At 43.8% G+C, this 23615-nt stretch overlaps 1 protein-coding gene across 1 annotated transcript in view; it reads left to right on the forward strand.

Moving 5' to 3' along the window:
- Positions 1–23615, forward strand: part of LOC137324570 (echinoderm microtubule-associated protein-like 6) — a 436862-nt gene that overhangs the window by 147184 nt on the left and 266063 nt on the right. The window contains exons 9-10 of the mRNA XM_067989009.1: positions 4069–4206; positions 22359–22615. Of these exons, the coding sequence (XP_067845110.1) occupies positions 4069–4206; positions 22359–22615 (395 nt within the window). The remainder of the gene's footprint in view (positions 1–4068; positions 4207–22358; positions 22616–23615) is intronic.

Below are 23615 nucleotides of genomic sequence, written 5' to 3' on the forward strand. Positions count from 1 at the left end.
ACCACACCCGATTTTATGCTATATTGAGGGGAGAGGGTTCCTCTGGGGAGTGCAACCAGAGCCAAATCCACAACATCATGGGTCGCTCAGCTGTACCGGGGGGGAGGAGAAAGGTCAGGAGAGCAGTAGTGATAGGGGATTCAATAGTTAGGGGAACAGACGTGATTCCAGGATGGTATGTTGCCTCCTTGGAGCCAGGGTCAAGGATGTCACTGAGCGCCTGCAGAACATTCTGAGGGGGGAGGGTGAACAGCAAGAGGTCGTGGCCCATATCAGTACCAATAACATAGATAGAAAGAGGGATGAGGTTCCGTAGGCAGATTTTAGGGAGCTAGGAAAGAGATTTATAAGCAAGACCTCAAAGGTAGTAATCTTTAGCACGTGGCACTGTGAGTAATCTAATGAATATAGAAATAGGAGGATAGTGCAGATGAATGAGTGGCTGGAGAGATGGTGCAGGATGGAGGGCTTTACATTCCTGGGGCATTGGGACTGGTTCTGGGGAAGGTGGGACGTGTATAAGCCGGACGGGTTGCATCTCAACAGGGCCGGGACCAATATTCTCGCAGGAAGTTTTGCTAGTGCTGTTGGGTTTAAACTAGCTTGGCAGGGGGATGGGAACCTGAGCGTAGATTCAGAAGGGAGAGAAGCAGAGCTGGAAATGGAAGGCAGAAAATTAGTAAATGAGTTTGGAAGGCAGAGGAAACAAAGGTTAGAAAATAGATAGCAAAGGAGTTTGGCAATGCTTAATGGTACATACTTAAATGCAAGGAATCAAGTGAATAAGGCAGATGAGCTGAGGGCACAGATGTGGAAGTATGATATCATAGCTATTACTGAAACATGGCCTAGAGAGGTGCAGGAATGGCAGCTCAATATTCCTGGTTACAGGGTTTTCAGATGAGATAGAGAGGGGGATAAAAAAGGAGGAGGGGTGGCAATATTGGTAAAGGAAACAATTACAGCTGTGAGGAGGGATGATATGTTAGAAGGATCATCAGATGGGGCCATATGGGTTGAGCTAAAGAACAAAAAAGGGGCAATAACACGACCGGGAATGTACTATAGACCCCCAAGCAGTCAGAGGGAGATAGAAGGGCAAATGTGTAGGCAAATTTCTGAGAAGTACAAAAATAATAGGGCAGTAATGGGGGATTTCAACTACCCTAATATTAACTGGGATAGAATCAGTGTAAAAGGTATAGAGGGTGCAGAATTCTTAAAATGCATTCAGGAAAACTTTTTTAGCCAGTACGTAGCAAGCCCAACAAGAGTGAAGGCAGTTCTGGACTTAGTTTTAGGGAATGAAGCTGGGCAGGTAGAAGGAGTATCAGTGGGAGACCATTTTGGTGGTAGTGATCATAATTCAGTTAGATTTAGCATAGTTATGGAAAAGGACAAAGATAGAACAGGAATAAAGGTTCTAAATTGGAGGCTCTGACCATAATTTTCCAATTTTACTAAGCTAAGAAGTGATTTAGCAAAAGTGGACTGGAAACAGCTACTTAAAGGTAAATCAGTGTCAGAACAGTGGGAGGCATTCAAGGGGGAGATAGTGAGGGTTCAGCGCAAATATGTTCCCACAAAGAAAAAGGGTGGGAATGCCAAATCTAGAGCCCCCTGGATGTCAAGGAGCATACAGGGTAAGATAAGGCAAAAAAGGGAAGCTAATGTCAGACATCGAGAGCTCAATACTGCAGAAAGCCTAGAGGTGTATATAAAGTGCAGGGGTGAAATTAAAAAGGAGATTTGGAAGGCAAAGAGAGGGCATGAAAAAATACTGACAAGTAAAATCAAGGAAAACCCAACGATGTTTTATAAATACATAAAGAGCAAGAGGATAACTAAGGAAAGAGTAGGGCCTATTAGAGACCAAAAAGGTAACCTATGTGTGGAGGCGGAAGGTGTGGGTACGATTCTTAATGAATACTTTGCGTCTGTCTTCACAAAATGAGGGGGACGATGCAGAGATTGTAGTTGAGGAGGAGGAGGAGTGTGAAATATTGGATGGGTTAAATATAGTGAGAGAGGAAGTATTAAGGGGTTTAGCATCTTTGAAATCGCCAGGCCCGGATGAAATGTACCTCAGGCTGTTAAGAGAGGCAAGGGAGGAAATAGTGGAGGCTCTGACCATAATTTTCCAATCTTCTCTGGCTACAGGCGTGGTGCAGGAGGATTGGAGGACTGCTAACGTTTGTACCATTGTTTAAAAAGGGAGAAAAGGAAAGACCGAGTAATTACAGGCCAGTCAGCCTTACCTCGGTGGTGGACAAATTATTGGAAACAATTCTGGGGGAACGGTATAAATCGTCATTTAGAAAGGCACGGATTAATCAAGGACAGTCAGCATGGATTTGTTAAGGGAAGGTCGTGTCTGATTAACTTGATTGAATTTTTTGAGGAGGTAACAAAGAGGGTCAATGAGGGTAGCGCGTTTGATGTTTGTACATGGATTTTAGCAAGGCTTTTGGCAAGGTCCTACGTGGCAGACTAGTCAGAAAAGTAAAAGTCCATGGGATCCGAGGGAAAGTGGCTAGTTGGATCCAAAAGTGGCAGGAAGCAAAGGGTAATGGTCGACTGGTGTTTTTGTGTCTGGAAGGCTGCCTCCAGCGGGGTTCCGCAGGGCTCTGTACGAGGTCCCTTGCTTTTCGTGGTATATACTAATGATTTAGACCTAAATGTAAGGGGCATGATTAAGAAGTTTGCAGATGATACAAAAATTGGCCATGTGGTTGATGGTCAGGAGGAAAGCTGAAGACTGCAGGAAGATATCAATGGACTGGTCAGGTGGGCAGAAAAGTGGCAAATGGAATTCAATCTGGAGAAGTGTATGGTAATGTATTTGGGGAGGGCAAACAAGGCAAAGGAATACACAATAAATGGGAGGATACTGAGAGGTGTAGAGGAACAAAGGGACCTTGGAGTGCATATCCACAGATCCCTGAAGGTAGCAGGACAGGTAGATAAGGTGGTTAAAAAGGCATACAGGATACTTTCCTTTATTAGGCGAGGCATAGAATATAAGGGCAGGGAGGTTATGCTAGAACTGTATAAAACAGTAGTTAGGCCACAGCTTGAGTACTGCATACAGTTCTGGTCACCACATTACAGGAAAGATGTGATTGCACTAGAGAGGGTACAGAGGAGATTTACGAAGATGTTGCCAGAACTGGAGAATTTTAGCTATGAGGAAAGATTGGATAGACTGGGGTTGTTTTCATTGGAACAGGAGGCTGAGGGGTGATTTAATTGAGGTGTATAAAATTATAAGGGGCCTAGATAGAGTGAATAGGGAGGACCTATTTCTCTTAGCAGAGGGATCAGTGACCAGGGGGCATAGATTTAAAGTAATTGGTAGACGGATTAGACGGGAGCTGAGGAGAATTTTTTTCACCCAGAGGGTGGTACGGGTCTGGAACTCACTGCCTGAAAGGTGGTAGAGGCAGAAACTCCCAACTTATTTAAAAAGTACTTGGATGTGCACTTGAAGTGCTGTAACCTACAGGGCTACAGACCAAGTGCTGGAAAATGGGATTAAGCTGGATCGCTCTTTTTCGGCCGGCATGGACACAATGGGCTGAATGGCCTCCTTCTGTGCCGTAACTTTCTATGATCCTATGATTCAATGGAGTCAAAAATCAAGTTGGGTGTAAATCGGATGTTTAACCTAAATGTTCCTCGTTCTCGCTAAGCATGTTAGGTTAAAATTGAGGCTAATGTTTTTTAAAATTGCTACATGGTAATCATAAGTTATATATATTTGGAAAAGGTGAATGCATTTACAGTTCAGCAAAATGTTTCTTGCAGCATAATATTAATGATGTTTTACCTTAGAGAAAATGTAAATCATGATTGTTCTGTTTCTGACCGTACTTCAGGAAAAAAATGTTAATTAATATTACCTTCTGACTTCAGGAATGCTCTAGAAACAGTTTTTAAAAAAAAATCTATTACAGCAACTAAGTTTCAATGACCATAACAGTTAAATCACATAATTATTTCAGGAGGGCAATACAAAAAGATCTTTACGTTGTGATATTTGATGTTTCATTTTTTTCTTGCACACAGTTTGTGGAGCCTTGTTGATCATGCTCTTATTGCACGTTGTAACATGGAAGAGGCAGTCCGCTGTGTTGCTTTCAGTTGTGATGGATCACAGCTTGCTCTCGGAATGAAGGATGGTTCGTTTACTGTGCTCCGAGTCAGGTAAGAAAACATTTTCTTCATTGCCCTCGGAAGAGAGGAACAACTTTGTAAATGTCATTGATCTATCTGGCGTCAGTTACATTTGCTTTAATGTGGGCTCCTTAAGGCCCAGAATGGAACCCACACCTATTCTCAGCAGGTGTAGTTCCCGCTGTTTGTCGGGGCATAAACCCGACAGATCTAGGTTCCATTCCAAATTATGCCACCCCCACCCCCACCCCCACTCACTTAAATCGTTCCTCAGTTCATAGTTCTGCAACCCCCCTTCACAGAATTTTTAGTCTATTCTGTATACACTATGGGCTCGATTTTTGCACCCCCGAGCGGGTGCGTTTGTGGCAGGGGGGCTCCGAAAGTCAGGGATTCCCGGGGGGATCCGGAGCCCGGCTCCAACCCGCCCACTTCGGGGTTCCCCAGTGACGCACTGACATGCGCGCGCAGCCCCCACATGTGGGACTCCCGCCGGCAATTAAAGCTGGCGGGGTGCCACTTAAACTAATTAAGTATGTACTGCAGGTCGTTTACAGACCTGATTGACATGATATTTTAGGAGGGGTGGGATTTTCCAAACAACTGAGACTGTTTCCTGTACTGGGGGAAATACTCCCAGTTGAAATGGACGTGTTGCAGCCATCAGCCTGTGGCAGCTGCAAAGGTCCATTTGACAGGTGGGGGGGTTGGGGGAGAGACCCTCACTCATTGCAGGAGGCCACTCTGTCACTTTGGACAAAGTTTGGCCTCCACCACCCTCCTCCTAACAATAAAATTCACAAACTTGCACACTTACCCCGGTGTGCGGACACACGTACCTACCTTGCGGACCCCCTCAAACGTACATCTTCCGGATGGGGGCCGCTGTAGCTGCAGTCATGACCTCCTCGGAGGGTGAACAGCATCACCAGCCTCGCCGGCCACGCCGTCCACTTCTGACACGTGGAGCTCCACAACATAGTGCTGTGACACATCCACCTGCACAGCAGGAGGGAGGGCAACTGCAGAGAGAGATGCATCACAGAAGGCACTACCCTCGCTACAGGGTCTACAGACCGAGGCTCAGCTTCCTGGACCTCTCTGAGCAGCAGTGCACACGGAGGCTCAGAGTCACTCGACATGCAGTCGTGGACATCTGCAGCTTCCTTGATGCCGAGCTGCTCCCAGCTGGCCTGAGCACCATCTTCTTACCTGTCGTTGTCAAAGTCACCACTGCTCTCAACAACTTCTCCTTCGCATCCTTCCAGGGTGCCACCGGGGACATCGCCGACGTCTCTCAGTCGTCTGCACAAAAGAGCCCTGCAGATACACCTACACCCACTCTGCAGTGACACAATGGGTTGGCATCAGTTGTGGGTCTTCATTGTGATCCTCAGGAAAGGGCATTATTGCACAAACCAGACAAGATTCGCAAAGACGTGGCAGTAGTGGTGACAATATAATATGTAATGTGAGTTGATCAGAAATCAAATATAAGTAAAAACCAAGACAAACCCTCAAACACCCTTGTGCACCCCCTTCATGCTCACGACACGTTTGCCTTACACTTTCTACTGCACATATGTGATGCATGCAGGTAAGATGAGGATGAGCTTTGAGTGGGTGTGAGGAGTGATGTGATAGAGTAGTGTTAGCAGTGCAGAAGGAGATGTGGGGTTGGGGCAGTGATGTGGCAGACGGAGTGTAGGGGAATGAGTAAGTGTACTCACTTCGGCTGATCTACTGAGGTCATTGAAGCGCCTCCTGCACTGTGTGCAGGTGCGCAATATGTTGGTGGTGCTGGTGACCTCCTCTGCCACCTCGAGCCAGGCCTTCTTGGTGGCAGAGGCAGGCCACTTCCTCACGCCCGCCGGGGAGAAGATCTCTGTCCTCCCCCTCCTCCTCACCCCATCCAATAAGACCTGGAGTGAGGCATCATTAAACCTGGGAGCAGCCTTTCCCCTGGGCTGCTCCATGCTGTAATTTTGCCTATTTTCTGCAGCATCAGTCAACGGAGGACTGCCCCTTTAAATAGGGCTCCTCCAGCTGACAGCCAAGGCTGCGCGTGTGCAGTCCGCCCGCTGCGCAGCTTTCCAGCGCGAAACCTGGAAGCAAAGGTAAGTACCTTCAATCAAGCTGCGATTGCGTGCGGAGCACCCTGATTTCACTGGGTGCGTTACCCATGCGCCCAGTCGACCCCCCGCTGCCAACGCGCCGCCCTCCTAATATCGGGCCCTATATCTCTGTTAGCTTTAAACTGGTTCCCTTACCGCTGCCTCTTGATCTAATTAAGCTGTTTAAAATGACAAAAGGATTTGATAGAGTAGTTACAGAGAAGCCATTTCCTTTGGCGGGGGCATCCAGAACAAGGGTACACAAGGGAACAGATGCATAAATCACTAATATAATAAGGCCATGGAAAAAGCAAACCAAGCCCTGGGATTCATTTCTCGAGGGATACAATTGAAAAGCAGGGAAGTTATGTTAAACTTGTATGGAACCTTGGTGCAAAAAGATTCACAAGGATGATATCAGAACTGAGAGGATATACTTATCAGAAATAGCTGAACAGGCTGGAGCTCTTTTCTCTAGAAAAGAGAAGGCTGAGGGGTGACCTGATAGAGGTCTTTAAGATTATGAAAGGGTTTGATAGGGTAGACATGGAGAAAATGTTTCCACTTATGGAGGGGGGAGTCTAAAACTTGAGGTCATAAATATAAGATAGTCATTAATAAATCCAATATGGAATTCAGGAAAAACTTTTTTACTCAGAGTGGTAAGAATTTGGAACAGCTACCACAAGGAGTAGCTGAGGTGAATAACATAGATGCATATAAGGGGAAGCTAGATAAGCACATGAGGGAGAAAGCAATAGAAGGATATGCTGATGGGGTTAGATGAAGTGATGAGGAGGCTCGTGTGGAGCATAAACGCCAGCATAGACCAGTTGGGCCGAATGGCTTGTTTCAGTGCTCTCGTCTCTGTAATTCTATGTAAGGACACACAATCTTAAAATTAGAGACAGGCTATTCTGGAGTGAAATCAGGAAGCATTTATTCACACAGAAGGTACTGGAAATGTGGAATTCTCTCCTCCAAAATGCTGTGGATGCTGGGTCAATTGTAATTTTCAAGACTGAGATTGACAGATTTTTTTATTAGATAAGGGTATCAAGGAATATGGATCTGCCATGATCTAATTGAATAGCGAAATAGGCTTGAGGGACTTTAGGCCTACACCTGTAACTATGTTTCTTCCTCTTGCAGGCTAGAATTTGTTGTCCTTCATTTCCATTACGTGTAACCTTTCCAAGACGTCAATACTGCTACCACTTAAATGGCCATATTACAAGCATAAGCAAACAATCAAAATTTGCACATATTTTGTAGTGCATATAAGTATGGCGACATCTGAAGAATCATTTGAGGAAATAGAAGGACCAATTTTCCTGTACCCTGTTCTCAAATAGTGCCCAAAAAATGGGTGGAATGCAGAGGAAAAATGGGCACTAATTCTTTACATAGAAGGTACAGCACAAAAACAGGACATTCGTCGAACAGATCCATGCCGGTGTTTATGCTCCACACAAGCCTCCTCCCACCCTTCATCTAACCCTATCAGCATATCCTTTTATTCCTTTCTCCCTCATGTGTTTATCTGGCTTCCCCTTAAATGCATCAATGCTAGCCGCTTCAACTACTTGTGGTAGCGAGTTCCACCCTCTAACCCACTCTCTGGATAAAGAAGTTTCCCTGAATTCCCTTTTGGATTTGTTAGTGACTGTCTTATATTTACGGCCCCTAGTCCTGATCTCCCCCGCAAGTGGAAACATCTTCTCTACATTTACCCTATCAAACCCTTTCATAATCTTAAAGGCCTCTATCAGGTCACCCAACAGTTTCTCTTTTCGAAGGAAAAGGGCCCAGCCTGTTCAATCTTTCCTGATAGGGATAACCTCTCAGTTCTGGTATCAGCCTAGTAAATCTTTTTTGCACCTTCTTCAGTGCCTCTATTTCCCTTTTATAATATGGAGACCTGAACTGTTCACAGTACTCCACGCATGGTCTAACCAAGATTCTACAAATGTTTAACATAACTTCCCTGCTTTTCAATTGTATCCCTCTTGAAAAGAACCCCAGTGCTTTGTTGGCTTTTTTTTATGGTCTTATTAACTTGCTTTGCTACTTTTAGTGAGTTGTGTATCTATACCCTCAGATCCCACTGCTCTTCTACTCCATTTAGAGTCTTATTTTCCAAGAATTAAGTGGTCTCCTTATTCTTCCTACCAAAACGTACCACCTCTTACTTATCTATATTGAAATTCATTTGCCAATTACATGCTCATTCTGTAAGTTTATTAATGTCTTCCTGTATTTCGTCGCAGTTCTCCTCAGTATTGACTATGCCCCCAATTTGGTATCGTCCGCAAATTTTGAAATTGTGCTTCCAATTCCCGAGTCCAAATCGTTTACGTAAATAGTGAACAACAGTGGTCCCAGCACCGATCCTTATGGAACAGCACTTCCCACCTTTTGCCAGTTTGAGTAACCAACTTTAACCACTACTCTGTTTTCTGTTTTGTAGCCAGCTTGCTATCCATTCTGCTGCTTGTCCACTGACTTCACATGCTCTGACCTTAGACATGAGTCCACTATGTGGTACCTTATCGATGGCCTTTTGAAAATCCAAATTTATTACATCTAATGCATTACCCTTGTCTACCCTTCCTGTTACTACTTCAAAGACTTCAATAAGGTTGGTCAAGCATGACCCTCCCTTTTGAAATCTGTGCTGACTATTTTTAATAATATTTTCGGTTTCTAGATGGTTCTCTATTACATCTTTGAGTAAGGAGCCCATTGTCTTTCCTACCGCCGACGTTAAGCTAATTGGACTATAGTTCCCTGGACTTGTTCTATCTCTCTTTTTAAATATAGGATTCACATTAGCTGTCCACCAGTCCTCTGGCACTGTTCCCTTTACTAATGAATTTTTATATATATGTAATAGTGCCTCTGCTATCTCTTCCCTGACTCCTTTTAACTTGTACCAATGCAATTCATCCAGACCAGGAATTTTATCCTCTCTAAGATTGATTAGTTCATCAGTTACCTCCCCTCTTTCTATCTTAAATGTCTGTCTTTTTTGATCTCTTCTAATGCCCACCATGTTAATTTCCCTGGTAAATACTGAGGCAAAGTAATTATTTAATATTTCTGCCATTTCGCTGTCTTTACCTGTGAGTTTATCTTGTGTATCCTTTAGTGGCCCTATCCTGATTTTTCTTTTGTTATTTATGTGTCTGTCGAATACTTTACTGTTTCTTTTTATATTCCTTGATATTTTAATTTTGTAGTTTCTCTTTGACTCCTAATTGTTTTTTTTGCTTCTTTCCTAACGTTTTCGTATTCCCTTTTGTCATCCTCTCCTTTGTTGACTATGTACTTAGCGTATGCCTTTGTCTTTAGTTTAAATTTTGCCCTTGTTTCTTTATTCATCCACGGCCTGTCCCTTAAAACTGATATAGACCTACATTTGTCATCGTTACACCATTTACGGATGTAAAGTGGGCGCAATGATAACCAATTTAGCAGTGCAGAGGATCCTGCCCGATCTGCCCTGGTGGCCACCTGAAATGAGTGCAGGCCTCATTTCAATATTAAAACCAGGCTCCTGTGCCCATTTCAGAGCTAGACTCCTAAATTCGTTAGGACTAGTCGGAGCTTGCGCTTTGCAATGATGATGACTGTAGGTCTATATCAGTCTTAAGGGACAGACTGTATTGCCAAGAACCATCTTTTTTGACTTTTTGAATAAAAGATACTTTTTCTGCTTTAAAATTTATTGCAGAATGTTAGATTTTTTGCACTCTTTGATTGAGGTGTTTTTTAATACTGTGCCACCCCCTCCCATTTGTGATATAGCTTATTTGGAAGTGGACAAGTGGAAACAACCATATGTCCCTTTGACAGCTGCTGAAGTCATTTGCCTGGCTTCTCCTGAGCCACAAACAACAAGTTGTCTATTACAGGGTAGGAATTTTCCCTCATCATGATGCTACAACTGTTCATGCCACCTGGAATAAAAAGAGAAGCCTCACAGTCAAATACAAAGGGACCAGGATAGATTAGGAAGGTGGCCTGATGAGTGACAAATGGCATTTAATGTGGACAAATGCAAAGTAATAAGAAATATAAACTAAATGGCTTTAGGTGACAGGACACAATGCAGAAGACGGATCTGGGAGTAATTGTGGAAACCTCATTGACACTCACAGCACAGTAAGAGACAGCAGTAATGAAAGCTAACCAGATCTTGGGATATATAGCCAGAGATATAGAATATAAATCCCAGGATGTGATAATGACTGTACAAGATACTGCAACGACCACACCTAGAGTACTTTGTTCAATTCTGGCTGCCCTGTTACAGCAAGGGTATGCAAAAAATAGAGGTAGTGCAACAAAAAGCAACCAAACTATACCTGTGTTAAATCTGACCTATGAGAAGAGGTTTGAGAGCCTGCGATTGCTAACTTTGAAGAAGACCAGCCTCAGATGTGATGTCCAAGTTTTCGATATTCATAATGGAATAGATGAATTAAACCCAGTGATATGTTTGAGGTTAGAAAAGGACAGTGTACAGCCAGTTCAGTTAACTACTTTATGCAGAAGGTAATAAACATGTAGAATGTTTTTTCCAGGGAGGCACTGGAGGCAGATAGTGTGGATCAGGGGAAAAATGAAATAGACATTTGAGGGAGTGGGTGATTAAAAGGTATCAATTGTTTGTGGGAGGGGCCAGGTGGACTACACAGTCTTCTTTGGTCCTTTCCTTTATTCCTAACCCTTTAATGGGAAAAAGAGGAAAATATCCTATAACTGTTTAAATTCTCCCTAAAAAAAATTGCAGTACGTTTAAATTTGCAACTCGAGCTCTGTACTCCATATATGTTGTATAATCACGATAAGTATATCTTTGTGAACATGAAAAATGCAAATTTACATTTGCTGCAAAAATAATCAGTTTTACAGTACGTGTGTAATAAATCAGCTGTGAAAGATTTATCTCTCTGTGCAGTGCCAAAATCTCTTAATTGCATTTTGTAAAATCAATCAATCCAGTTCAAATTTTAGAAATGGTATTTATTCAACAATTCTGAAATGTATTCAAAAAGAAACAATTTGCCAATTTGTGCCAAGTTGTCTTAGTTATACAGCAAGTAAACATACCCCATTGTAATGAAGAAATTCAATAGAGTGCCCAAGTTCAATTCACAAAAAGTGATTTAAAAATAACTAGTTTTTGATTTATTGTTTACTGCACTCTGCAGCAAAGTAATTATCAATGCAGAGAAATGGCTGATATTTTTAATTTGTTGATTTCATAATGGTGGATATAGCTGATAATGGTTTAGTCACTGTCCTGTTACAGAAAGAAGGCATCCCTCAGGATGTACAGACATTCCTTGTTTTTTTATCGTTTAGTCCGAGATTCATTTTGTGAGGTTTTTATTGAATAGGAAATTCAATAAGAAAATGTCATATAAATCCAGTGGTTCTTAAACCTGGACAAATAGTTAGACAAAGATAGTCCCCGCTCATGGTACTTTCGTTAATCAAAAATGATTATTTAATGATATAATTCACACAAGCATGAAGCAAAATCAAACAATGCATGCAACCGTACTCTACACTTAAACAAGCAACAAGCAAATCAAGTAATACATATCACTTTAAAACCATGGATTTCTGCTTCAAGGCCCATTTAAATTGATCAAATCTTTTGGAGCTTTTGAAGTCTTGTTGCTGGATGTCCCTCCTGTAGGTCAGTTTTGTTAGGCTTCCACCTAACTGCAGTACCAATTCCGTCCTGATGTCTTTTTATATTGTTTTTGTCCTTTGGGGCGTCGATGAATTAGGGATAATGTCATTTTGGCCAATCACCCACTGCTGCCAGGCTTCAACCATGACTAGGCCTAAAATATGACAGTTATCTCGCTTAAGACTAGATGCAATGGCCTCATATGTTTTCCAGACACCACAGAATGTGGCAGGCCCCCCATTGTTGCCATGGCAACCTGTTTCTTTCTCATGGCTTTACAATGGCTGCATCAGTAGGTTTTTAGCTACTTTATCTGATATCAGTTCTGTGGACAGTGACTCCCTAGTTTCCCATGATACTCCCTTTCTTTCTCATCAATCATGTTTTGCAAACCAAAGAAACCTCTGCATGTTGTTTTAAATTGGTTCTATTCAAATGTTCCAATGGGGCAACATTCACCCTTTCCTTAATCCAGGTATATTGTCCAAAGGTCCAGTAGGCTTTAAATTCCCAGCGCTCAAGGGGTTTTAACCCCGTGTCTTACAGTTCCTCCTTAAGTGGATCTGTCTAATATTTGGACTGATCCACTTTATGCCTTGGAGCATTGTCCTTGGGTTTTTATTATTGGCTCCCATTTAGGACAGGTTTGGCGTGACATACGCAAAAAGAATATTTTCTTTCCGTGTTTGCTAATAAATGCCGCATTACACATAAGCAAATTATCATTATAAACACTAGTATACACTGCGTACATATCAAAGCCATACTAATTATTCTGACCCAAAAGTGTTGTCCCACATTATAAACTATTTCCCACCACTCATGGTCGCCTAGCTTTTATACTTTTTGTTCTATAAGCGCATTGGCTTGTTTCATTTTAACCAGGTTGTGGAGTGAGGCGTGTGAACATGCCAGTATGGACTTAAGACTTAATGATAACGGAGAATAGGGTGACCAAAGGGTGCTACGGCTTGTAATGCCTTCTCCTGTAGGGTAAGATTAACATGAATTTCTGTTATATCGTGTGGTCACATTGGCAATGTACCCCAAACTGAGTAATTTCTGTGGGGGTGAGAAAGAAAGAGGAATAAGTGACAGGACAGATAGTAGTACCATGCTTGAATGTAACGTCATTGGTGGCTATACAATACTGACCTCGGGTTTGATAGGCCACATGGGTACCAACCCACCTATTGATAATTCTCAGCAGGCATTCAGGGTCCTCAACCCCCAAAGTGAAGCTGCAGGTAGACATAGTCCGCTGGAGTATGTCACAGCAACAAATCTACGTCCCTGACACCAGTCTATATCAATTCAGGTCCACCCTATTCCATTCTCCTTCGTGTCCCTTTAACAGATGTTTGGGAAAGATGGCTAATTCTTTAAAGGTATCTCCCTCAAACAGTATATATAGTATAATGAATATATTGAAGGCAGTAGAACCTTGCTTGCAATAGGATTTGAGAACCCCTATTAATTACCTGACATTTGCAACACAATCTTCTAGCCACCATTTCATAAATTTCTGTATAGATTTTGTGCTGCAAGGTTTAAAAGAACATTAATTAATGTCAGCAGCGTTTTATACATGACTACCTTGGTTATAAAAACAGAAATGATATGTAACCTTTAGTAGAAACAGGAACGTGGAGGAAAGGCTTTTGGCTATAATGGTGATTGATGCCCTTTATTTCCCACGTGATGAATTCTTGGTTATAACGGTTCAAAGCAGAGGCATGTTTCCTACAGCGAGAGAGAATATGTAAATTGGCAACCTTGTACTTCCTAACAGCTGGCATCCTGGAGCAGCATTGATAGAGGACGAGGCAAAAGATAGCGCAAAAAAAAATAAACATTTTTTAAATCAGTAGATCTCCTGAGGCATTACTCATGGGTTATGGACCAGGGAGTGGAGCACTCAGGAAGGAAATAGAGCAGTTGGGAGGGTAATGCAATACAGGGCCTGGGAGCAAAGCAGTTGGGCAAAGTGGGAGCTGGAGTAAGGACAGAGCGAGCCATCAGGCCCAAGTTGAAGTAGGGATAGAGTGGGATTGGTTTCCTTTTTCTGACAACTGAGAACAACAAAGACTGGCCTCTTTGGTAAAGCTCCCTCGTTCAGGGAAGCCAGTAACTAACATATAGATAGTTGTGGGAAGAAGGAGAACTTAAGCTGCAGGCATCTGAAAGAGTGACCTTTAAGGGAAATATTGTTGAAGCGATTTCATACACAAAAAGGCAAATGTATTGTTAAGTTTAATGATGTTGTTGTGAATTACATAATCTTGTGTATTTATTATATTAGAAACCTTGGGGCCAAAAATTATTCAACTTTCTGACACATTCTCTCAGGAGTGGGCTGGAAATCAGGCTGGAATCTGGATTTGCTTGGACCTGACCTGACAACAGAGATTCTGGGGGGCCAGTAAGGATCGGAACGTTTGGCCGCTCCTTACAAGGCCAGCAGTGAAGGAGGCCCCTGGGAGTTATTACGTCGTTGGCGGTATGCCTGTTGCAGAAGTGCTCATGTGAGCCCCACCTGTGGGAAACCAGACCAGGATTGTTGCTTTGACCTCTAAAGAAACATTAAATAGATGTTTTTGTTATTTAAATGCAATCCTCTGGAAGCACGTTCATGTTCTTCCTGGGGGAGGGCCCAACAACCGTCCCATGGATATGGCAGCAGTTATCCGATTATCCAGTGCGTTGGGGCAGGCAGGTGCTTGTAATGCACTCTTTTTGTTGTGGGTGCCTATAATCAGCATATAAAATAGGGAACCTCCCTGACCATTTAATGTTGGCTCGGTTTAACCACAGACATGATCCTGGTGCAATTGCCGGGATCGCAGGCACACATTTGCAGGGCCTTTAATTTCAGTTCTATGTCCTCAGGTGACTGACAAAACAAGATGCTGATGAAAGACTTTTAAAGAATATTTTTATGATTTCATTGGTTCCTCTTCTCCTCGCTAGCTGTTTGCTGACTACTGAATCTTGATTGGTAGTTTTTGTTCCTGCTTGCTATTTGTTCATTGGTACATTCCCTACCTGTTCAATTGTCATTTGTTGTTTATTTGATGAATATACTATATGAGCTAGTCAGGCCAAATGTGATATGTGCTATGTATGTGTGACGCTTTCAAATTTAGCACTTTTCAAATTTTAAAGTGTAGCACTTAGATGTGACAGATACACATCTTTTGCTTATATAAATGGTGCAACAACAGTGTACAGACTTTAAAAAAAAATTAATCTAGATACCTGAAGTATAACAATAAGAATGCATACAGGACATTAGAGATAAAAAAAATCTGTAAATGTTGGAGATCTGAAATTGAAGAAGTTGCTTTAACCGTTGCACCTTTAATCTCTATCATTTGATAAAACTTGCTAAAAGTGCAGATCTGAGCCTATGTTCACCCTGCTCGCATTTTTATTTTGGTTTGATTCAGGTGGTGATACTGGTGGGATGAATCTTTTGTTCTACATTTCATTTGCAGAATTTATTAGGATTGGAACTGCGTTCTTATTAGGAATTCTCTCAATCTTTACAGTTTTAATGTTCTCAATTCCAGAAATATAAATATCTCAATAATTTATGACAGGTTTGTTTAAATTTCTAGCTCAAAAAAGTAAATAAATGATAACATCATGTCCTTACCAGTAAAGGATGACACCTGCTTTACTTCTACACTGGTTTCTTGTTTATGCTATTTAAATTTTGATAACCCAGTTAGTTATGCATCATAACGTGTTTCTGCTAAAAACAAAAAGTGTGACAATGGAGGAAACCTGACAGAGTGTGTACAAGTCCAATCCACTGAATTCAGAATTTCCCGCATAGATTCTAGCATTGAATTTATTAAGGAGAAGCCAGCAAATAAAAGGGTTTAAGTTAATTATTTTAAAACTAATTATTTATAAATCCCTATTGCTACTAAGAGTCATTTACAGCTTCAAAATATATTTCTATAATACCAGCAGGTCTCCCATGATGTCGCTCATGGTGAGTCAGAGGATATGCTGGTTTATAACAATAGGGGTGTTAGGCAGAAATTTGCAGGAGGAATCTGAAGTTTGGCAGAAAATGGGGGGTAGAGTGTGAGTTTTGACTCACTGGTGGATTCCTGGGATCTGTCAGCAGTGGAAGGGATGAGAGGTCATGGCCTGACAATACTGAAGGGGGCACAGGTCTGGCAGCAATGTTTTGTAAGCGATTGCTGTAAAATTTGAATTTGATTGGTTCTTGGACATCTGTGTGTCTGCTCTCTTTCTCTCTTTCATATGTGTCACAAATTAGAATGTTTACATTTTCTAACTATCAATAAAACATTGGTGCTGGTAATCAGAACTATTTATTTGCCTGAGAAGCTTTGAAAATTCAATGGGCATGATTTTAATAAGGGGGCGGGATGGCAGCGGAGGTGGGGTCAATGGGCGCACGGCAAATGCGAAAAATAAAACTTAGTGTTCCCCATGCGAACACGACTTAATTGGTGGCCGTTAATCTTGTTTTCGGGTTTGTCGTCTGAAAGCTGCGCAGCCCGAATGACAGGCTGTCAGCTGCAACGTCTAGGATTAAAGGGCCATGGCTCCAATGGATTTTGCTGGAGCAAGGAGCAAGAAGACACAATGGAGCGGTGCAGGGGCAAGGCTGCTCTAAGATTCAGAGATGCCTCACTTGAGGTGCTGCTGGCCGGGGTGAGGAGGAGGAGGAGGAGGGAACTACTTTACCCGGCTGACAGGAGGAAGTGCTCTGCTTCTGCTAAGAAGGCCTGGCTCGAGGTGGTAGAGGAGGTCACCAGCTGGAGCAACATACCCCGCACTTGGGTCCAGTGGAGAAAGTGTTTCAATGACCTAACTAGGTCAGCAGAAGTGAGTACACTTATTGATTCTCCTGCATTCTGTGTTGCACATCATTCCCCCCCCACTCCCCGACATCATTCTGCACTGCCAAGACTATTTCATCACATCACTCCTCACACCCACTTAAGGCTCATCCTCAACTTACCTGCCCTTCCTGAGCACATCCTCACCTCCCCATTTGTGATTCTATCACTACCACTCACCCCAATCCTGATCCAATGTGATGTCTCTGTCTGATACTCACCCTCTGATGCATCTCTTTCACGGCCTGCCTCACCCAAAGCAGAGGCTGACCACTTCACCCTCACTCACTCACTCACACTCTTAGTACTTTCTTCCCTTGTAGGAGAAGAGAGCACAAAATGCATGCGAGAGGGCGAAGACTGGAGGGAGGCCACAACAAATAGTGGTCCTCACAGAGGTGAAGGAGGCCCTGGCGATCAACCACACCCTCGAGAGCCTATCTGTCGGGAACACTGAGACTGGCACCCCACAAACGTCTGGTGACACAACTTTAACATTCATCACACACAATATGAATTGATGTTAACAGTGATTGGCATGATGAACACCTCAGTATGCTCATCGCAACATGACACATCAGTGATGATGCTTAATATTGCCATCTGTTCTCTGAAAGGCCCTTCAACGACCACAGTGACGGCAGAGGACGATTCCTCAGTGAAGCTCCATGCCTCTGAGGGCGCACCGTCACATCTTAGTGAGCCGTCCACCAGCACAGATACTCATACCTCGGTGGGTCCAAGTAGTCAGTTAGTTGGGTTGGCACCTGGTGAGTCACCACACACAAGTGAGCACAAGCAGACACTGGTGGCAGGGGAAGCTGTGGTGAGTCCGCGTCGGTGGGCGCACTCCTCACCAGGCCCTGCTCTGCTGGACGTAGATGCTGAACCTCGAGGGTCGTCCTTTAGAAGGAGAATGTTCGAGGAACAGCAGCACATTTGCGAAGTACTGGAACAGGTGCCACGTGCACTCTCCACAATAGCAGAGAGGATAGAGGAGTCCAACTCCTACATTAGTGGAATGGTGGCACAAGTACAGGGGGGAATCTCTGAGATATTGTCACAGGGACGTGAGCAACTGCCTGATAGTGTTGTACATAACTGCGGAAATGTCTGAGATAGTGTCGCAGCTAACTGCGGAAATGTCTGAGATAGTGTCGCAGGTAACTGCGGAAATGTCTGAGATAGTGTCGCAGATAAGTGCAGGAATGTCTGCGATGGAGAGAAGGCTAGCCTCCATTGAGCTTCAAACATGGCTCACAAATGAGTCCATTCAGGCCCTGACAACGGCCGTTCGGACTCACGGTGAACAACATTCTGCCGCCTTAAACAGACAGATTGAAACCTTACAACTGGGCTTCCAAGGCATCATACATGTCCTCCAAACTGTTCTCCAGCAGGGTGGTAGGAGTGATGTGGACCAGGTCCAGGAGAGGGATGATGGCAAAAGGGATCATGGAAGTGGGGACTCCACTCAAAGCGTGCCCACGATTCACCCGTTGCCCCCCTCTCACTCGCAATGGCTGAGTCTGCCCCTGCACAGGTGCAGGTGGAGCAGTCTTTAGCAGGGCCCTCAAGGGCTTCAAAACTCAGAGGGCGTAGGCCGGAAGCATCTAAGCAGTCCAGGCATGGACATGAGCAACCCGCCACTACCTCTGCTGCAGCCACAGGGGATGCACCATGTAGATGTAGTAGGATGAGAAAGGCTAAGGTTTTGTGATCACAAAGGGTATGCACAAGGGTGTCGGACAGACTGTCATGTTTTTAATTTATATTTGTTTTTTGTTAAAGTCACATTAAATGTTATCATTCTCACCACTACTGCCACGTCTTGCCCATTCTTGACTGGCTTTTGTAATAGCGCCCTTTCATGTGCTTCATCATGAAAGGCAACACTTGATGCCACCAGTGGGTGTCTTTACAGTGGGTCTATGTGTAGTTGCAGGACTGTTTTGTGCAGGGGGTTGGCGGAGGGGGGGTGATGTTGGTGTTGGCGCTGCTCTTTCCATGTGATGTAAGGACTGGGCTATTCTCACTTTGTGGTCTTATGAGAACCGTTCAGATATGAGTGACTCCCTGGCCTCATAAGCAGCCAGGTGAGCTGCTGCTCTGCCCATGGGTTCGTCCTTCTCCTCCTCCTGCTGCCCCTGCTCCTCCTCAATATTCATTGTAAATGTGGATGCTGGATGAGGACATGGGGCCTCATCAACCGGTACCCCCTCTCTGTTGCGCCACATTGTGCAGGACACAACACACTACAATAATGCGACCCAATCTCGCTGGTGCATATTGAAGCGCTCCGCCAGAACGATCGAGGCACTGAAATCGCATCTTCAGCAGTCCTATCGCATGTTCAATTACAGACCTGGTGGCGATGTGGCTGTCGTTGTATCGACACTGTTGCTCGCTGATGGCGTTCCTCAGAGGTGTCATCAGCCACGTGTGCAGGGGGTATCCCTTGTCCCTGAGGAGCTATCCCTTAAAGCTGTTTGGTGCGTGGAAGAGGTCTGAGATGTTGGATTCCCTCAGAATGAAGGAATCATGGCAGTTGCCAGGGAATCTGGCGCTTACGTGAAGAAATCTTTTGCTGTGGCCACAAACGAGCTGAGCGTTGATGAAGTGATACCCCTTTCTGTTGATGAACAGTCCTGGCTCGTGCGGAGGTGCTCGGATTGCTATATGCATGCAATCGATTGCATCCTGTACACGTGGGAAGCCAGCTACAGAGTGGAATCTCACTGCCCTCTCTGTCTGGCTGAGGTTGTCCATGGGGAAGTTGACATAGTGCGAGGCCCTGCGAAACAAACCATCGGTGACCTGCCTTATACACTTGTGGACAGACGACTGAGAGACCCGGCGATGTCCCCGGTGGCACCCTGGAATGATTCGGAGGCAAAGAAGTTGAGGGCGTTGGTCACTTTAACAGCGACGGGTAATGAGTTGCCGCCAGGCCCAGCCGGGAGCAGCTCGCCACAAAGGAGGCTGCAGATGTCTGCGACTATCTGGCGACTCACTCTGAGCCTCCGTATGCACTGCTCCTCAGAGAGGTCCAGGAAGCTGAGCCTCGGTCTGTAGGCCCTCTGACGAGGGTAGTGCCTCCTGCGACGTCGGTCCCTCTGTTGTTCCCCTCTGTGCTCTTGTGCAGGTGCCTGTGGTGCAGCACTGTGTTGTGGGGCTACAAGTGGTGGAAGTGCACGCCATGCCTGCCGAGGATGGTGATGTTCCTCGTCCTCGAATGTACTGGTGAATGCAGCCATCACGCCCCCTATCCTGATGGTGTCAGTTGGTAAATATGTGTAAACAGAAGAATTCTGAGTGGAAACCAAGAATTTTCAATCTAAGCACAAAGATCTCCCAGCCAAAAGTTTGTTTGAGAGGACTGAGTGCCCTGCTGCAATAACTCAGCTTTTATCCCCATCTGTCAAACAGTGATTTAAATGTCCAAATGGCTGCCGGCTGCAACCCGCCGACTTTCCTATACCATGTTTCACACAGCATGGGAAACACGTTCAGGCAGCATTGAAATCGCTTGCCTTCATAGTTAATTGCATTTATGGATTTTTTTAACTACTTTAAATAGTTGAATTGCTGCTTTAAATATCGGCACGCGCACCCAGATGGCTCTGGGTTGTGCGCGTTCTTTGGGGTGTTGGAGCCAGGATTTCTGCCCGCTCCTCAAAAATTTGCCCCCCTGCCCCCTATTCCACTCAGGAAAATAAATAATAGAATTTTTGTAAATTGAGCATAAAGAAATGCAGCAAAATCAATAGTCTTTCAAAGACGGGGCAGAAGTAGGGTTAAGCCAGTTGGACAGAAGCAACAGTGGGGTCCAGAAGCAAGTTGAACAAGAAGAAAGGAAGGGGGAAGAAAGTGCGGGGCCAGGCTGGTTGACAGTGCAGAAGCGGGGCTCGGGCAGGAAGAGGAAGATAGTAGAGTAGATCCCAAAGGGGACTTAAAGCAGCTAGGATAGTGCAAGGTTGGCTAACAGTATAAGGCACGAAGAATGGAATGGGGCAGAATTTCCAGGGGACCTAAAGTGCTACAGCACCCTACCATCGGCAGGAAGGTGTAATTACAGTGTGACAAGTTCCTCAGGGCAGTGTCCTAGGCCCAACCATCTTCAGCTGCTTCATCAATGACCTTCTCTCCATCATAAGGTCAGAATTAGGGATGTTCTCTGATGATTGAAGAGTGTTCAGTTCCATTCGCAACCCCTCAGATAATGAAGCAGTCCGAGCCCACATGCAGCAAGACCTGGACAACATCCAGGCTTGGGCTGATTAGTGGCAAGTAACATTCGTGCCAGACAAGTGCCAGGCAATGACCATCTCCAACAAGAGAGAATCTAACCACCTGCCCTTGACATTCAACGGCATTACCATCGCTGAATCCCCCACCATCAACATCGTGGGGTCACCATTGACCAGAAACTTAACTGGACCAGCCACATAAATACTGTGGCTACAAGAGCAGGTCAGAGGCTGGGTATTCTATGGCGAGTGACTCACCTCCTGACTCCCCAAAGCCTTTCCACCATCTACAAGGCACAAATCAAGAGTGTGATGGAATATTCTCCACTTGCCTGGATGAGTGCAGCTCCAACAACACTCAAGAAGCTCGACACCATCCAGGACAAAGCAGCCCGCTTGATTGGCACCCCTTCCACCACCCTAAACATTCACTCCCTTCACCACCGACGCACCGTGGCTGCAGTGTGTACCATCCACAGGATGCACTGCAGCAACTCGCCAAGGCTTCTTCGACAGCACCTCCCAAACCCGTGACCTCTACCACCTAGAAGGACAAGGGCAGCAGGCACATGGGAACAACAACACCTGCACGTTCCCCTCCAAGCCACACACCATCCCGACTTGGAAATATATCGCCATTCCTTCATCGTCGCTGGGTCAAAATACTGGAACTCCCTACCTAACAGGACTATGGGAGAACCTTCACCACACGGACTGTCGTGGTTCAAGAAGGCGGCTCACCACCACCTTCTCAAGGGCAATTAGGGATGGGCAATAAATGCTGGCCTTGCCAGTGACACCCACATCCCATGAACGAATAATTTAAAAAAAATAGGTGCTTTTCATTATAAATGTGGACAAAGGAATTTATAATGGAAAAGTTGACACAGGAATTATGTTCAGATGTAAAATTTTTGTTATAGATAAATAAATATATTTGGATTAAATAGAATAGTAATTTTTTTCACCTTGCACCCTTTAAAGAACAGTTGGAGAAATGTAAGGAACTGCAGTACTTTTACTTTATGGTAATCAGGAACAAGAACCGATACTGATTTTTTTTCAAGAGTTCTAAGACAATTTGTAATGCCACTCTGAATAAGAACAGACAACTCAGTAGAGATAAAATATTTTAATCAACATATTATTTTATTTTGGTGCAAAAATGCCACTGCAGCTTTCAAATGGAAATGCCATGCTACTTTTATCATATTGTTTGCAGAGATATGACAGAAGTGGTCCACATTAAAGATCGAAAGGAGGTAATTCATGAAATGAAATATTCTCCAGATGGATCTTACCTTGCTGTAGGTTCAAATGATGGTCTAGTTGACATCTACGCAGTTTCACAGCGATATAAGAAAGTTGGAGAATGCAGCAAGTCATCTAGTTTTATTACACACATTGACTGGTCCATCGATAGTAAACATCTACAGGTCAATGATGGTGCTGGAGAAAGACTATTTTACAAAATGCCATGTAAGTACTGATCTTTTTCTCCCTTATTTGGAAAATAATATAGATGCCATGTTATGGTTACTTTATTTTCATTTAAGCATGTTAAAAGAGTAAGGGTTTTCATGGAAAAATCTGTTGAACAATTGCTCTCAACTCAATAACTCTTCAATACATGATGCCAAATGTATATTTTATTTTATGCAATTCCAATTGCAGAAAAAAACATTTTATCTTTAAAGGTATTGTGATCACAGCAATGCTTAGTGATTCAGTAACCTACAACAGAGTTTTTATGATGTTCTGCGCTGTCATTTTTTTTAGTGAATTGTAATGAATTATATAGTACTGTGTAGTATTTCTACAGATCACGTCACATCCACATGCTGCTGGACTGGTGCAACAATGGACCACCTTCTTTGGGGGGAAAAATAAATTAAGGGGATAACTCCCTTTAAGACATTTTGCAGTGTTATAGCATCATAATTTTGGAGACATGCCCATGCGATCCTTCCCATATACAAGGGATATACAAGGTCCTGTCCCACTGTGGAACATCAGTTAATTTTTTCCAGCACAGGGTAAAAATGTTTAATGCCTGTGTGCTAGTACACCACCATCACAGTTCAAAAAGTTTGTTACAATACTGATGTTTCCAACAATGAAGGTTTTTTGCTATCATATTATTAGGGGTTAGAGTTCTCCTTTTGATGCATTATTAAATTTTTTAAATCTCCATTGTTAAAATTTTCATAGTCTTCATATTCTTCAAACGTTTTCAAAATTTTTCGATTCATGCTTGAAGTGGTTACTGCGTGTATCAGATTCAAGTATGGTGTAAAGAGTTCCTTGACCTCTAAAGTAGTGAATGGCATTTGTCTCTGGTATTTATCATCAAAGCACATCAGCCCCCATATCTGCCTGTGCTGCTTAGCCCATACGAAGAGGTACCAGCTCCTTGAGTTGCAGGATATGCAATTGGTAGGTACTAACTGGCACATAATGATTTGTTCCCCAAAGTGCC

The sequence above is a fragment of the Heptranchias perlo genome, chromosome 8, assembly GCF_035084215.1.
Source record: "Heptranchias perlo isolate sHepPer1 chromosome 8, sHepPer1.hap1, whole genome shotgun sequence".
Taxonomy (NCBI): domain Eukaryota; kingdom Metazoa; phylum Chordata; class Chondrichthyes; order Hexanchiformes; family Hexanchidae; genus Heptranchias; species Heptranchias perlo.